We start from the raw sequence: 17,457 nt of genomic DNA, 5'->3' as shown, positions 1-17,457 counted from the left end.
CGTAACACAGGCCCACCCACACACATTATGAGGTGCTTAAGTGAAAGAACACTGAGCAGACAGCTATCAGTGTGTGATTGCAAGTGTAATTGGGAGATGCTTTAATACTGTCTGGATTTTATCTGCTGGTGAGAAGATTGTTTATCTAGCTTATGCTGATAGCAATGGAATAAAGAGGTAGGTATTCTGTAGCTTACTTTTAAGTGCCACATTGTCAGTGGTTCAGGTTGTAAGTGGAACGATTTGAATCATCATCAGATTGCTTGTGTTTAATTTTTTCACATTCAGCTTTAGAAGTTGTTATGTATGAAATTACATTTCCATCTGTCTTAGGGAAAGGGTTGAATAAATCTCTAACTTCAAGGTTTTTGTGGTTTTAAGGAGGCTTTACACTGTTAATCTCACCTCCATCACTCTTTAAAAAAATATCTACAGGTGTTTATTGCCTGTTAATTGTTGGTCAACAGAAACATGAGAATTCTTCATATGTAATATTTTTCTAATCCAAGCTAAAATATGTAGTGTTTTTCTTTTACATCTTTTAGAACTTAATGTTGTCCTTTGTTTTCTTTTGAATTATTAAATTTGTGAATGGTGTTGCTTTCTGAAGAAAATTGTTTGGAAGCCAAAATGATAGTGCTGTCATTGTACTTTGGTTAGCCATTGACAGCTTATTCAGAATCTTAGTTTTTGACCATAAATCTCTTCTTGAGGTCCTCTCAGAGATCTAGGCCTTTGAGATAACTATAATTTACTATGTAGACACTTTCACAAGGTAGGGAAAAATTACCAAGTTTTTTTTTAATTCTGAGTCTTGCTTTATACAGATCTTAAGTAATGTTCCTACCCTGAATGTTCTGTTGTACTTCCTCTGATACGATGGGAAGAGGTTTAATAATTTTTTTATCTGATGTTTGATGAGAGGAGACTTTTTCTACTATAAAATGAGTTCCCAGTATTCTTTTCTAAAACATATATGATTTACTTTTCTTTTTATAGGAAATTTATTAAAAACGGAATGTTTGCTAGAATACTAACGTGTTGCCCAATAATGTGTGTCAAATTTTCTGATCTGTTTGTGAAGGGGAAGTACTTGCTCATTTTGTACTCACATGTATAAAATGGAAGAAACAAGAGAATAGTTGCTAATTAGGAGGATAAATTGATCATAGTAATTTTGCATAATTGGGATATTTGTAATGTGATAACATAGCAATAATTAGAGGAAATTTGTAAGAATACCTGAGCTATATATATGTATCATTTTCCTAATGAAAAGGGTTAAGTAGGAATATCACACTGAGTGATTTAAAATATTCACTCTGCTAAAAAATAGATGTTCTTAGCCTCCCACACACAACGTCTCTAAATTACTGCTATAAAAATTTATGGGGAAAACATTATGATTTGGTCAAAGAAAGATCAGCTGTTACTTTTGAGGACTTTTCATGAACCAAAGAGAAAACTAAAATCCTCATAAGATGAAAGTTTTGTTAGTGAGATTAATAATAGTTGTCACCTTTTAATAATGGCCTCTTTCTATAAGTAGCTGACCTCACTGTTAGAAACAGTATTGGAGATTCATTTGTAATTTGAATTTTCAACTACATTTTCCTTTTTCCATTCCTTTTTAATAGAATTTATAATGGAATTATGAAACTATAAAAGACTTAAAGTTAACTTTGCTATAAGAGCAGGGACTACATATACTACATCTGACTTGACTTAGGTATACTGTTTTTCCCCTATTGAAAATCAAACATTTATACAACATTCAACCTTGAAACTAATTGCAATAGTTTTTGAGGCCTTGATTGTATTTCAGGGCATGTTACATATAACAAGTAGTAGAAAACTTTGACATCATGAAAGTTCTAGTTATCTACAAAGAATAGATTATAAACATTTGTTTAGATACTAAGAAATAAAGATGAGTCTCTGAGAGAATAAATCTAAAGTGATGGAACAGTATTAAGTATTAGACCTACTTTATGCCTAACTAAATACATACTGGGTATTTAGCAAGTGCCTTTTTAAAAAAAATTTTATATTACATTAGGTCCTTGAAAATCCCTGATATAAACCCTCACAGTTTGAGTAATTTTAAGAGACCCCAAAGTCTTTTACTTATGTACATAGTGAACCAAGCAGATGGCCCAACATCCAAATCTTAAAGCAGCTTTGTTCTCATTCAGCCCTGGTGACAAATTCTATGAAGTGTGGAAAATATTGTCACCATTTTATAGGTAGTAGAGAAAATCATGTGCTACAGGCTAGGTTTTACAGATTTGAGAATTCATGAAGGGCCATAGATGTAGCCCTCATGACTATCAAGGGCCAGAATTCTCAGGCTTGGTCCTAGGCGGCCACAGCTTAGACTTTCATAATGTCTCATCTACTCTGAAGAAAACACTATCATAATGAAATAATTTAGTGAATAATTCAGGAAAGTCCTTGACTTTCGAGATTTTCAAGATTTTGTTTGAATGAAATATAGTGGAATTACAGTTTGATGCTGGCTTTTTCCTAACTCTTCTTCCTCCTAGCTCCCCTTCTATTCCTTTTCATAAACTATTTAAGATGAGGTTTCATGTGTGTAGGTGGACAGAACTCAAATTCAAACACTGTAAAGATTTCAATTTCATGTAAATGTACATATATTAACTGAATTCACATGTATTAACTGACTTAATCTTGAGAACAACCAAATGAGGTAGACCCTATTATAACCCTGACTTTATAAAGAAAAATAAATGTAAATACATTAATTCAGAAGCTATGGTATTATTGCTTATACAGGGTGTTTTCTAATAAAGCCACTTAATGATATTAATAGTAAAATTGTCCTTCTCTGTCATAACTTTCTTTTCTTTTAAAGAAAAATCCGTGAAACATAGTTCTCCAAAATTCTGATCGGTATGGGGAATGAATCACTTTGGTTCTGGTATCAGTTTGTTGAGTGGCCACGCTTGTAGTAACAACCTCCATGACCTTGGGGGCTATGTGGATGGGCAGTTTCCCATCAAAGAAAGGACAGGAGACCTGGGAGGCACCAGCACAACATAGAAATATTATACCTTTAGGTTGTGAGAAGGCTGAAAGGAGGCCAACTTTAAATCTTGCCGCTGAACAGACTCAGCCACAGCCACCCAGGTGCCCCTGTTGCCTTTTTAAAAATTCATATAGCTTGGTCACTGTTTCAATAAAAATAAGGACTAGAGAAATATTCTCTTTCTGGGAGTAATTTAACTGTTGGAAATAATTATTACATAATACTCTTTTTGGAAGGGCCCATAACCTACATAAGATTAATATGGTTTACTCCTGGAATATAAAAACATGACCATAGACTCAGAGTTCCATGTTTTAATCTCATAGTATACATTTAAAGTGGTTGGAAAAGAAACCATTTTATTCATTTTTTCTGTGTTTAAATTTTATCCGAGGGACTTCTAAATTCAGCTTTAAAAAATTCATTGAATTACTGAGAAAATTTAAATGGCTAGTCAGTATTAGTTTATGCCCATTAGGACAATATAGCATGTAACATGTAGCATGTAAACTCTTTAATATTTTATAGTAGGAATAGTTGGGGAAATTTTTTTGTTTGTTGTTTAATTTGGTTTACCACCTTAGTTCTTTCCTCTGTACTCCCCCCTTACAATGTCCTTTTAAACTCAGCTATTTTAGCAGTTCCAGCGAGCTAGCTAGTTTGAGTTGTAACTTAGCTTTCTTATCTATAAAGTAAGAGTTGTAATAGTTCCTACCCCATAAGGTTGTTCTGAGGATTAAATCAGTTAATACATGTAAAGTGCTTAGAACAGTGCTTGGCACAGAGACAGAACCCAGTATGTGTTAGCCACTCACTATGAAAAAAAAAGGTAGCATAAGCATGAGTTGACTGCCAGTGTTTGGTGCTGACTTTAGAAAATGATAGAATTTTCCATGAATATACTTTTATCCAGTGTTTTTGTTCCAAATAGTTGTCAAATCCCACTGAATTTGCTGCTTTCTGCAGACTTTTGTTTGGGATTTTAGTGGTTAAACCTAAGGGGATTTCTGGTCTTGTTTTCTGAGAAGCATACTCTCATTTTAGGAACTTTGGTAATCTGAAAGGGTTGCACACAGGCCAAGTATGGGCCAAGACAATAAAAATATTTGAAGGCTTATTTGTTTTGTGTCTTTTAAAATACATTTCTAGGTGTAGGGAATTAAGTGATCATTTGAAGTCAGCCAATCAGGAATACTGCCCTACAGTTTTTTTCTTGGTTATTACTTTTTAGGGAGTGCATGAAAGCTTCTGTCCATAAGCTGTCTTCACTCACTTCTAATATGTGTTTTTCTTTCCGATGGTATCAGGAATTTGCCTTAGTGTAATACCCTGCTTTTCACCTTGGGCTCCTTTCTCCCGTTCTATTTTTTAAACAACCATGCAAAGTCCACTTCATTTACTGAAGTTTTTATTGTTGGTTGCTACCAGGAAACAGGATTGACAAATATAGTGAAGAGTGAGGAAGTGACAGTTTCAAACAGTCTCCAAAAACACTAGTCATAGTTGCATAGTTTTTACTAGTCTATACTGGAGTGTAACTTGTTCAGTTTATTTTACCCAGATATACTTTCTAGTCTCCTTCCTAAATGGGCCCATAGTAGGGCCGCTTATTCTTATTTAGGAAATAGCTCCACCCTGTCTTGTGTGGGATTTTATTGATGGTATCAGAAAACCCAGACTGCTTAACTTCTAGGAGCCACAGTGTCTCCATTTATAAAAGTGAGGATAAATATACTTGATATAGTTCTGATAGAAATTAAATGAGTTAATATATGTTGAATTAATATATGGGTTTCAGTTCTGGCTTTGCCAGAGATTACCTGTTTGGCCTTGAACCCAGTAAGTGGCCTTTCTGACTAACACACTCAGTTCTCTTATCTGGAAAATGGAGTTAATAAGACTTTCCTATCTAATTCACAGGGCTATTGTGAGGGTCAAATAAAATAACCTTATGTGAAAGCTCTTTGCTAATTAACATTCTGTGCAAGTGCAAGATAGACTTTAATCCAAGGTTGATTCAAGTTGACACCCTTTTTGATTTAAAAAGATTCCCCTATGCTTTCCAAAGCTTACTTTTAATTTCTCTAGATTTGAGTCCCCTAGGTCAAGAAGATATTTGCTTATCTGGCCTTCACAGATTAGCCCTTCTCTAAAGTCAGACTACCCAGTAGAGGCCTATAAGATTATTTCTGTGGCCACCCCAGCTCCAGTTGAAGGAAAGGGTTCTTTCAACCACTTAAGAGACATTGCTACAATATTAAAATATTTTAAGTGCACAGAAATATTAATAATTAATCACTATCAAGGTAAGATGATAGTTCTTCAGTTTTCATTTCCAATCACTTTTACCAATTCTAACAAAATACTGAAACTACTGCTACCTTCTAAGCTACTGCCTTTACTAACATAAGGCTTAGTAATAACCATTTAAGACAGTAATATGGTGACATAAGAAAGCAAACATTTATTAAATATCTTACTATGTGCCAAGCACTATGCCAAAAATAGAGGAAATTCCCCTCCTAAAAACAAACTGTCATCCTCAATTTGAGGTTAGAAGAGTGGTTCTCTATAGGGTGAAGGGTGGGAAGGTGACATTTTTTATCATGACAACTAAGGATGCTCCTGGCATCTAAGGGGTGTAAAGGCCAGGAGTGATACTGAACCTCCTGCAGTGAACAGGCCAGCCACCCCACAATGTCAAAATGTCAGTAGTGCCAAAGCTGAGAAGCCCTAGTTTAAAGAAACAAATACTGCCCACGTGAAAGATTTTAACTGTTTTCCAATCAGGATGCAAATACGGTGTCCCTTAAGTGGTAGAGTATCAGCATGTCATTTGGCTGTCCTCTGGGGAAGACCAAATGTTCACACAGAGGGTGCCTGTACTTTGGGAAGGGGAGCAGGGATGTCACTTCCTCCATTCCTGTATTAAAAAGCTTAAAGTGACTGAAGGGCAGTAGTAACCTCATATTCCTGTTGACTCCATTGTTTCTTCTATCCTTTCTTTCCTTTTATGGAAGAATGCTGTTTATTAATCCTACTGATTGTGAAAGAAGGAAGAAGGTGATTAGATTTTCCCTCTTATCAAAAAGCTGCTATAAATTCACCTCCCTTCAATCATCAGCTTAATTGGTTTCATAAAATGGCTCCACCACAAATATACCAACACAGTTCTGTTTGAGTCATCCTTTTGAAATCAACCAAAGGGGAACTCTGTGTAGATGGGAATCTGTTTCATCAGAGATAATATATGCAATCCACACCATTTTTCACCATAAAGAAACATTTCATGTTTTAAAACATTTTCCTTTTTTTTTTCTCAGCATCCCTTTATGCCTACTCTCTTCCCCACTAAAATAGAAGTGTTCAAAAGTTTAGGTAAATATCTACGTAAGATTGGTTTTGTTCTTTGTTTAGTATTTGTTTTGCTTCTTTTTATTTTTCAGGGCAGGAATTTTGAACTTGTATTTAGTAGGTGGTACGCAAAAGGCTGTTTGCAATATTATAAAATGTGTTATGTTGAGGGAGCAATTTGAACAAAGATTGATTTCCCAGTTTTCCTTTAAGTGAAACTGACAATTATATGTTGTAGACCGTCATTCCTTTGGGAAGAGTTGATATGAAAACAATTATACTTCACTGGCCTTTAAACAACAAATGATTAGAATGTTTTATCAAATTAATGAGACTCCTTCAAAGAAACATATATATTATGGCTCGATTTTTATGTTTTCCCAGCCTACACAGAAAATAACACTGTTCTAGAATGTGTTTCTTTAAAACAGTTTAACTTGGGAAGGTCCCTGTCGATGAGAACATGTTTACTTTCTAAGGATCAAGCAGTTTTAAAATAATAGGTATTATAGAAAACAGCCTTATTATCTTAGCAAGATTTTTTGTCATTTTTTTCCAGTCTCGGAATTAATGGTGCTATTTAATGTTCTTTTTTTTAGATCATCACATTGGTATAGAACCGAATACATGCAGTTAGACCAACTAACTTAATTGAATATCACCTGGTGTAGCCCGTAATTGAGGCATTAGAGTATACTTTATATAGATACCCATTTCACATTCTCAAGTGAATTTAGGAATGACTTTAGGAATTAATTTTGAAGAATTCTATATTCATATTTTAAATCTAGAGAATATACACAGAGTACAAGAACACTGTCTAGCAACTTGGCATTGTTAGATCCTAAACCATTGTGAAAATCATGGCTTTTCAGAACATGTAAAGATTCTAACAACTTCTTTGCAACAGTCACCTATTAACATATATTAGAATTGCACTGAAATGTTCCAGGAGAAGTAGCTGTCATAGCATATGTTATTCATACTTTAAGAATGCCAGTTGTATTATCATTGGTTATATGCCATTTTGAGTTTAAGAAACTGTTTATCTTGGGTCATTTAGGTATATAAACAGTACTAATAAAGTATTTTATTATAGGTTTCAGATTATTAGATACAGAAATAGGAGCCAAGTTTGAGTGTGTTCCTGTGATTGAAACTTTGATATCACTGACAAAATATCCCCAAATCAGGCCTTCTGAGGGATATAAGCAGAGTAAGAATAAGTATAATTGGAAGTCTGTTGTTTTTCTTGGCTAATTTGGTCAAGGGCTCTAGGAAGTATAGAATGGTGGATATATGTTACCCCTACTCTAGTTACTTTTCAAAGCTAAAAATTGTTTCTTTTGCTGTAGAGGCAGTGGGACTAAATCTATAGTCCTATATGTATATTACTTATAAATTCTTATGTTAGAACCAGATGGTCTCATATTTTTTACAGCTCCAAAATTCTCTTTATTCTACTTTAGTCCCACCATTTTTAGAGATGAGGGAACATTGCTTTGTTCAAAGATAGCTAGAACTAGAACATAGGCTAATATTTGCTATCCATGCTATACACTAGTGTCAGCCAAATACGGGCATTCGCATATATCACTTTCAGATTTTGGCCATGTCTGTGTACTTACACCATTTAATACTACTTAAATTGACTTACCTCTTTAAGTAAGTGTTTTTAAAAGGAATATTTTACTACTATAGATGGAAAATTATCACTTCCTAATAATAGAAAGTAGCTCTAAATAGGAGTCCAAATCAAAAGAAAGCCATGTTATTAAAATTTAATTTAAACTTTAAATTTAATTCTTGTTACTAAATTTTTAATTTTTGCTGTTCCTGGTCAGAAATGTATCAAAGCAATGTTTTCTGTTTGATGGCAGTACCTTAATTGTCTAATAAGAAAAGTACAGTTAAAGCTTCTAATTAAGCTTTGCTTAGCTTTTTGTAATGGGTGGCTTCTTTGGAAGGAAAATAAAGGGTATGAATTCTTGTTCGTATATTAAAGTCTGATTTAATATAGATCAGAAGGTCTTATTATTTGGAACCAAAATTGTTCTTTGGTTAATTTGAATTAATTTGTCTTAAAACTCTTAAATTTTTACATTGAAGGTTTTAGTTAGCTTCATATTATTTCTTTTTCTAAATGGAGGATATGATCAGTATATTTTACTGAAATAAAACATTTCCCTGGGGAGAAATTCATCTGGGGAAGTGAGGATTTTATAGAGTATTTGAATGGAGGAAGTACGGTTTTTTAAAAAAAGGTATTTATTTAAAATAATTAAATTTTTAAAAATTTAAAAACTAGTGTTTGAATTGCTGGTCTAAATGTGTGTGCCAGGTACAGGGATAGAAGAGGGTCAAAATGGCTAAGGCTTCTCCTTTTACTTGTTCTTACTTATTATTGGGCTACAAATATCTGTGTTGCCTTCTCTCCAAAAGTGCTGCTATAGAGGCTACATTTCGCTCTACTGGTATAGAAAAAGACAAATAGGCATTTTTCATTCATGAGATTCCTATAAAACCTGTTGGTGGAAGTATAAAATCAGGAGACTGTCATGAGTTAGCTCCTAAGAGTTTTGTTGTGAAAAACCTTTGTAACAGGTCTAACAGGAAGACCGTGCAGATAATAGATATAGGAAATAACTGGTCCCATTAAACTGCTGATGAAATAGACATGATAATATTATGGGGATTGTTTATTGTAGTGTTTTTTCTGGCTTATCAGAAGCATTAGTCTTGTTTTTCATATGTGTGTTGAATTTATATTTCTTTTTTGAGGGGGGTAGGGAGCCCGGGTGTGTGGGCAGGGCCCCGGGGCCCAGAAGGACCAAAGCTCTCACAGCCCCAAGTGCCCCCCACCCCCCAGCACCCAGCGCCCCCCCTCTGCCCCCCACCCCCAGCACCGAGCGCCCCCCACCCTCTGCCCCCACCGAATTTATATTTATTAATTAAGCTTTGTTAATTTGAGATCATTGTAGATTCATATGTGGTGATAAATAATACAGAGAGATTCTGTGTACCCTTTATGCAATTTCCCCCCATGGTAATATCTTGCAAAACTATAATAAAATATCACAGCCAGAATATTGACTTTGGTAAAAATACAGAACATTTCCATCACCACGGGGGGTCCTTTCAGTTTTCCTTTTGTAGCCATACCCACTTTTCTATTTCTCCCACCCCTTCCTTAACTCCTAGCAAGCATTTATCTGTTACCCATTTCTATAATTCTGTCATTTCAAGAATGTTACATAAATAAAATCATTTATGTAAAAACCTGTTGAGGTTGGCTTTTTTTAAGATTTTATTTATTTATTCATGAGAGAGACAGAGAGAAAGAGAGGCAGAGACATAGGCAGAGAGAGAAGCAGGCTCCCTGCAGGGAGCCGGATGTGGGACTCAGTCCAGGGACTCCAGGATCACGCCCTGGGCTGAAAGCAGATGCTCAATTGCTGAGCCACTCAGGCATCCTGAGGGTTGGCTTTTTTTTTTTTTAGTTAGCATCATTCTCTAGAAATTTATCCATATTATTTCATATACCAGTAGTTTGTTCCTTTTTATTGCTGAGTACTGTTCCACAACACAGATGTACTACGGTTTAATCATTCACTCAGTCAGTAAAGAACATCTGGATTGTTTCCAGTTTGGGGCTATGAATAAGGCTGCTATAAACATTCATGTACAGGTTTTGTAACATAAGTCTTCATTTCTCTAGGATAAATGCCCAGGTGTGCTGTATATAATTTTCTTAAATATTCCTTTACATACATTTGAAACCACATCAGACAGTGTTGATAATTTTTGCTTTGACTTTCAGACATAATGTAGAAATTCAAGAAAAGGAAAGCTTATTGTATTTACCTGTATTTTACTTACCGTGTTCTTTCTTCTTTTCTGATGTACCAGGTTTCTTTTCTTTTATCGTTTTTCTTCTTAATGAATTTCCTCTGGCCATTCTATTAGAGTATATCTGCTGGTGACAAATTCTCTTTAATTTCCCCTCACCTGAGATTGTCTTGATTTGTCCTCTGTTTTTGCTAGGTATAGAATTCTGAGTTGACAGTTCTTTTCTTTCAGCACTTGAAAAAAATATGCTACCTTCTTCTTGCTTCTATGATGTATTTTGGCATGGATTTCTTCAGGTTTATGTTCTGTGTGGTTTATTTAGCTTCTTGAATCTGTGGTTGTGTGGTTTCTCTTTCCAAATTGGTGTTTTTAGCCATTATTTCTTTGAGTACATTTTCAGCTGCAGTGTCTTTCCTGTCTCCTTGGGTTCCAGTGATACAAATGTTAGATCTTTTGCTGAGGTCCCACAGCTCCATGAAATCTACCTTTTCTTCACTTTCTTTTCTTTTCTTTCTTTCTTTCTTTTTTTTTTTTTTTTAGTCTGTTTTCCCTCTATTGTTCAGATTAGGAAATTTCTCTCTTCCAGTTCACTGATTCTTTATGTCCCTTTTATTCTGCTAGTAAACCCATCCTTAAATTTTTTTTTCATCCTTAAATTTTTTTTTCATCCTTAAATTTTTGTTTTTCTGTCAAGACTTTTTTTGTTTGTCCCAAATATGTTTGCAATTGCTTATTAAAACATTCTGCATTTTTATCATGATAAATTTAAAATCCTTGTCAGGTAATTCTGATACCTCTGTCACCTCAATTTTGGTATTTATTCATTATATTTTTCTATTTTCTTAAATCTTCTAGTTCTTCTTTTTTTTTTTTTTTTAATCTTCTAGTTCTTAATACAATAAATGGTCTTCTGTGAAAACCTGGACATTAAAAAAAAAAAAGAAAAAGAAAATCTGGACATTTTGGCATTATGTTCTAATACTCTGGATGTTATATAAACCAACTATTTCCTCTGTCTTTTTCTGGGGAATAGTGGCTGCTTCCTTATTATTGCCAGATAGATAGAGAAGTCCAGATTCCCTACTCAGCCTTCACTGAGTCTCAAGGGAAGGGAATCCTTGTTACGGCCAAATGAGGGTGAAAGTTCAGGCTCCCCTGATACTGCTAGAGTAGAGGTGAGGGCATGTTTTCACCAACATGGTGAAAGTCTTGGCCTTCTACTTGGCTGCCCTGACAATACCTTGGTTGGGAGGCAGGGGGTTAGGCTTCTTCATTATGGCCTCATGAAGTGCATGTTTAAGGCTCCCTACTTGGCTTTTGCTTGTGTGGGCAGTGGTAGGGCCAGTGTTTTCTGTGGTGTTTGGGTGCAGTAGAGTGGTTATTGTTAAAGTCCTCTGTCTTGCTAAGGCTGCCCCTTTCTCATTCCTTTAACTAGAGAGAACAAAACTTTTGGGGTGGCTTTTTTTTATGTCTCTGCCAGTTGACATTTCCAGGCTGCTGGGTTAATCACCTCTAAATCTGGGATATATTAAGCATAAAGAAAACCCAGAGAACTCAGGACTGTGTCATTCCTTGTGCCCCAATGTCCATATCTAGTCTAACTTATCTCTACTTTTCATACGCTTCTTGTGTGTTTTTTTTTTTAATTTTTTATTTATTTATGATAGTCACAGAGAGAGAGGGAGAGAGGCAGAGACACAGGCAGAGGGAGAAGCAGGCTCCATGCACTGGGAGCCCGATGTGGGATTCGATCCTGGGTCTCCAGGATCACGCCCTGGGCCAAAGGCAGGCGCCAAACCGCTGCGCCACCCAGGGATCCCGCTTCTTGTGTTTTATATATAATGTCCAGAGTCTATAGTTGTAGTTAGTGGAAATAATAGGAAAAAATACTCCTACACCATCTTCCTACAAGTAGAAGTTACCAAATTTGTAGGTAAGTTACCATCTTACCTACAAGTAGAAGTTACCAGCATTTTTAAACTATTTAAATAGTTGGACCAAATATATAACCACTATTGGGGAAAATGTCACATGCTTTGTATATTATATGGTAACTTTGCATAATACTGTGTTTACAAGACTGCTAGAAAATAACATCTTTATTTAAACTGAAATTCATTGTTTACATTATTAATGAAAACTTTTTTTCCTTTAGGAGATAATGCAAAAGGTGTCCTAGGCTCCTGACCAGTGAACAAAGATTTGAGAAAGACAGCCAAGCTCATGTTTTCTCCTGATCAAGAAAATCATCCATCCAAAGCACCAGTAAAGTATGGTGAACTCATTGTCTTAGGGTAAGTTTTCCCCATCTGATGACACACAAATGGAATGATGTATAGTAACTTTGACATCTACATTAAAACTACTTTTTAGATTGTGTATCCTACCTATTTCCAAAAATGATTAAAGCTACAGGATAGTATTACTTCTAAGTAATGTTGATAATATTAAATCAAGAAACTCTTTTAATCTTCATTTTTATGCCATCTCTTATAAGTGCTCTCATATGCATAAACTTTGCCTCCTCACCTTTACCCACAGAAAGGACAACACTTATTAAAGATGAAAAGTGCTAAGTCTAAATGTCTAACTTAACATTTGACTAATGTTAAGTCTAAATGTCTAACAATAGAATTGTTCTATTTTCTTCCCTATCCCATCTTATAGAAAAGTTTGCCTCAGCTGACTTTACCAAAATCTCTTCCCCATTTAGGTCATTCATGTAGGTCAGTATTTATTTGTCTCTGTCCTTCTGAGGTAGTTGTTGCTTTGTGCTTATGGTCCTATTCTTCTGATAGAGTTGTAAAGGCTAACAATATGATGACCCTGAAGCCCAGGATCTCACTACTTGTTTGCTTCTGAAGCACTCTTATCCATACAAATTACAGATACACAATTTAAAGTATGAGGAACAGATGATTCCATATTTCAGTTTATTCAGTCTAAACTTAACAGGAGCTGTCAAAACAGAAACACAATATTAGTCTATTAGCTAGAGATCTCAGAAACTAGAAATTGCTAATTTTACTTTACCCCTGCTGTTTCTTTTCTTCTGTCTAGAAAACAGCTCTATACATTACAACATGTTTTAGAATCAGATCGGCACATGTTGCTGTTTAAAGTGAGAAAGTGTCCATTTTTCAGAGGAGCGAGTAAGAAGATAATACGGTGTTAATGAGCTTGACTGGAAGTCAGGAATGCTAGATTCCAGTGCTATTCCAACATTGCTAGTTATATGACCTTGGTCAAGTCACTTAAACATTCTGGGTCTCGGTTTCCTCTTCTGTAAAATGACAGATAAGATCATTTAAGGCCCTTTGAGACCTAAAAATCTTTTTTCTCAAAAACAGCTTAAAAGATTAGAAACTTATATAGTAACTACAGTGTTACACTTTGAAATTACGTATATCTTAATGTATTAATGACTAACAGCTTTTAACTACCAAAAATTATTCAAAGTTAAGTTCTTCTACCAGGAAATCTGAGTCATTTGAAGCCCAGAATTTAAAATTTAGTATATAGTTTAAACTGCCTTTCTTCTCCCAGCAGTGTCTTAGTTAGTCCTTAGCAATAGTGGTTGTCTCTGTATCCGGCACTTGGTGTCTTAAAATACAAATAATAATTCTTTCCAGCCCTCTAGGACAAATAAAGCTGGATAAGGTGGTCAGTTTGGTCTTGTCACTACTTTAGAATAGAGTTTTAAGCTATAGAAACACAATGTTTGCGAATAGAATACAACCCCACAAGAGAAACAAGTCATGTAACTAGGCAGATAGAACAGTCAGGAGCCCACAGTGGGGCTGGTGGCAACACACAGCCTAGAATTTAGTAATGTATTAACTAAGGGGCACTATTCTGAACTCTTACCAAGGCTAGCAAGATTAGCAAGAGCTTTCTCCAACAGAAAGCAGTGTGTTTTATTTTTTATAGTCAGTATAATTTCTGTATAAAACAGTGTGAGTAAAGTCCCTTCTTTTCCTTGTCAGCTACTTTGTAGGCCATTTTACAATCACATTCTCCTCCAACCTCAGAACTGTCCGTGGTCCCTGCCTCCTTTACCCTCAGATTGACCAGCTATTTATGAGAGACCAGGAAACCAAAGATTTCTTCAGGGGGCAGGGGACAGTGAATGAGGAGAGATTATTATTAAGCTACTGCCCATGTCAAAATGAAGCAGTAAAGAATTTTAAAAAGCATGACAAACACCTGGATTCATTTCTGCTTTTTCTATTGTCACTTATGTGACCCTTCAGAAAATGACTTAATTTCTCTAAGCCTCTAAGAAATTTTATTCCTCTGAGGAATAACTTAAATTCCTAACCTGTAAAGTTGAGTGATACCCATCCCAAGAGTTTTCATGAGAATGGATTAAATGAGATGCTACATGGTAGAGAATACAGTAATGCCTAATACATAGTAAACACCCAAATATTTTGTTTTGAACTTCTTTCCTATTCAGTCCTCACTTGCTTGCATATTTTCAGGACATGTATATGTTATCATGGAGAAATGGTTATAAGATCCAAACAACAGGGATCCCTGGGTGGCGCAGCAGTTTAACGCCTGCCTTTGGCCCAGGGCGCGATCTTGGAGACCCAGGATCGAATCCCACGTCAGGCTCCCGGTGCATGGAGCCTGCTTCTCCCTCTGCCTATGTCTCTGCCTCTCTCTCTCACTGTGTCCCTATCATAAATAAATAAAAATTAAAAAATAAAAAAATAAAAGATCCCAACAACAAAAATATGTTCAATCACTGCTTAGCAGGCATCTCAGTTGGATAGATCTTGCCAACATAATGTGAATCTGTATGTGTACATGCAAGTACTGAGACTTATCAGACTTATCAAACAAGTCTAAAAATTCCTTATTTCAAAAGTCAAGCTATTTAAAGTAATTAGGTTACAATTAAAGGAGATTGTTTTAGACAATTCATACTATACTTTTAAAGGTTGTATTTGCACATGAATGAGTCACAAGGAATCAGATATGCCATTAATCAGCTCTTGATTATATTAAATAAAAGAAGGAAGAAGAGTACAGATAATTTAACGCTATTTATAATCCAAAAAATATTTCTTTGTGACTTGGAATGTAACCAGAATTTCATTTTGTTTCATACTCAGACAGCTGGTCTGGGGATCAGCAATTACTGAAGGGAGATACTTTGAGATACGTATATAGTGTGCTAATAAATGATTAATTGGGGATTGATCTTTATTATAAGGCAAAGCATAATTTTTAGAATTGTGTGGTACTTACAAAAGATCACCCAAACTTTTTTCCCCCATCAGGTATAATGGATCTCTCCCAAACGGCGATAGAGGAAGAAGGAAAAGTAGGTTTGCTTTGTTTAAAAGACCTAAGGCAAATGGGGTGAAGCCCAGCACTGTACATATTGCTTGTACTCCTCAGGCTGCAAAGGTAAAAAAACAAACACAAATTAAACTAAATAATTTAACTTAGAAAAATTGAAAGACTTGTACATGTTCTCTAGCATTCCCTTCACATTCTGTACCAGAAGTTTCCTTTTGTTTTGATGGGAGCAGACATTTTGGAGACAATATTTGAAGGGCTGCCATATATGGAAGGGCATCAGATTTTTATTTTTATATATATTTTTAATGACAAGCCAGTATCAGCGGGTGGAAATTAGAAGGAAACATTCCCTTTTCATATTAAAAAAAAGTTGGGTTGGAACCAGGACTTTACCTAATTTTTAGAATTGTATGGCTGTCCACCCTGAGAAGTAGGGAGTTTCCACTGTTACTAGAGGAGCCTTGTCTGGGCTGAGCAAGGAATGTAGTATATATAATAAGTGTACTCAGGTACGAGAAGTGTTGTTTGGATGAGGTGATTTTTTTAAACTAAGGATTTAATTGTGTGGTTCTTACAAGAGACCTTTATCAAAGATTCTGTGTATGCTCTTATCTTTTGTTTGCTTGTTTTATAACCCTTACAGCTTTTAGCTTAGTGCCTTGAACAAAACGGACATCAGTAACTATTAAATTGAATCAAAACTACAGAAGCAAATACCCAACTAGATCTACAGTATAACTTCTCAGTCTCCCAGTATACCTAATGCTCTTAGCTCCTTTTTCTTTCCCTACCAGAATCTCCAGAACCTGAGCCATCATTTCAGGACCCTCAGGCTTTTCCTGGAGTGATTGACAATTAGGGGGAATTTCAAATCTTTATATTTCTCTGTATTCCTCTGCTTCCAATTGTATAACAGACTGTATTTGATACTGTGTTGAGTGAATAAAAATTACAAAGAGTGGCTCAGCTTCTGGAAGTAATTGTATCTTTAGCTAAGCAGCCCCAGGATGTGCATTAATATACCATCTGAGGTATATCTTTGTAAGTTAAACAAGAGACAGAGAAATTGGCATATGGTGACTAGTTTTAGCTTCAGTCCCTGAAGTTAATTGAATTTGTTTTGTATACAGTATGGTGACTAGAACAGTCCTCATGTCTTGATGAGGCCTCCTCTATTACTATTTGAGACCCAATGAATGTAGAAAAGGGACAGTTTCCTTTAAGTGTTTCTTTTTGCTCCTTTGCAAAGAAGGGTTGTGCTAACCAGGTAGTGAAAGGGAGTGAAAGCTAACTGATCCAACCTGAGGAGCTTTATGCCAGAATTGCCCCTGTAGCAGTTCTCTTGCATTTTGGGTATGCCAGTTCTTTTTGCAGGGTATTGTCTCATATATTGCAGGACATTTAATATTCTTGTCCCCAACCACTAATGCCATTCAAGCCTTCAAATCATAGTCAGAAAATGCACCTACCTATTTCCAAGTGCCCCTTACACAGCTAATACTACCTCTGTTTGAGAACCACTAGCAGAAAGAAAATATTTATAACCCTTACTTCTAAAATATCCTATTCTGGCAGTCATCTGGGATAAGATTAAACCCTGCCTTTCAGTCCAGTCAAAACTTAATTAGACATAGTTCTTATTCTTAATCTCCGAGTAGGTTTAATAGCTTAAAAAAAAAAAAAAAAAAAAAAGCCGGAGATTACAATCTCAAAGTACACAGAAACCTGTGTTTTTAAAATCTCTTTAGCCATTAAGAATTCACTTCCAATATTCAGGCAATTATTTGTTTGAAAACTCATTGCTTTTTGCTGAGTTAAAGTAATTATAGGTTTTAAAATCCGCAAAACAATTATATAATGTTTATTTTAAAAACGTTAAGGTGCAT

At 35.3% G+C, this 17,457-nt stretch overlaps 1 protein-coding gene across 8 annotated transcripts in view; it reads left to right on the top strand.

Moving 5' to 3' along the window:
• Positions 1–17,457, top strand: part of PELI1 (pellino E3 ubiquitin protein ligase 1) — a 135,991-nt gene that overhangs the window by 108,181 nt on the left and 10,353 nt on the right. For 7 of the 8 annotated variants that reach the window (XM_049115586.1, XM_035721699.2, XM_025469217.3 and 4 more), the window contains 2 exons: positions 12,411–12,549; positions 15,547–15,676. In XM_049115586.1, coding sequence (XP_048971543.1) covers positions 12,479–12,549; positions 15,547–15,676 — 201 coding nt within the window. In that variant the 5' untranslated portion in view covers positions 12,411–12,478. Of the gene's footprint in view, positions 1–20; positions 178–12,410; positions 12,550–15,546; positions 15,677–17,457 lie in introns of those variants that run through there. The other variant, XM_025469199.3, reaches the window with a different exon arrangement.

Source organism: Canis lupus, chromosome 10 (assembly GCF_003254725.2).
Source record: "Canis lupus dingo isolate Sandy chromosome 10, ASM325472v2, whole genome shotgun sequence".
Taxonomy (NCBI): Eukaryota; Metazoa; Chordata; class Mammalia; order Carnivora; family Canidae; genus Canis; species Canis lupus.
The sequence above is the reverse complement of the archived record's forward strand: the minus strand, read 5'-3'. Positions and strand labels throughout refer to the sequence as shown.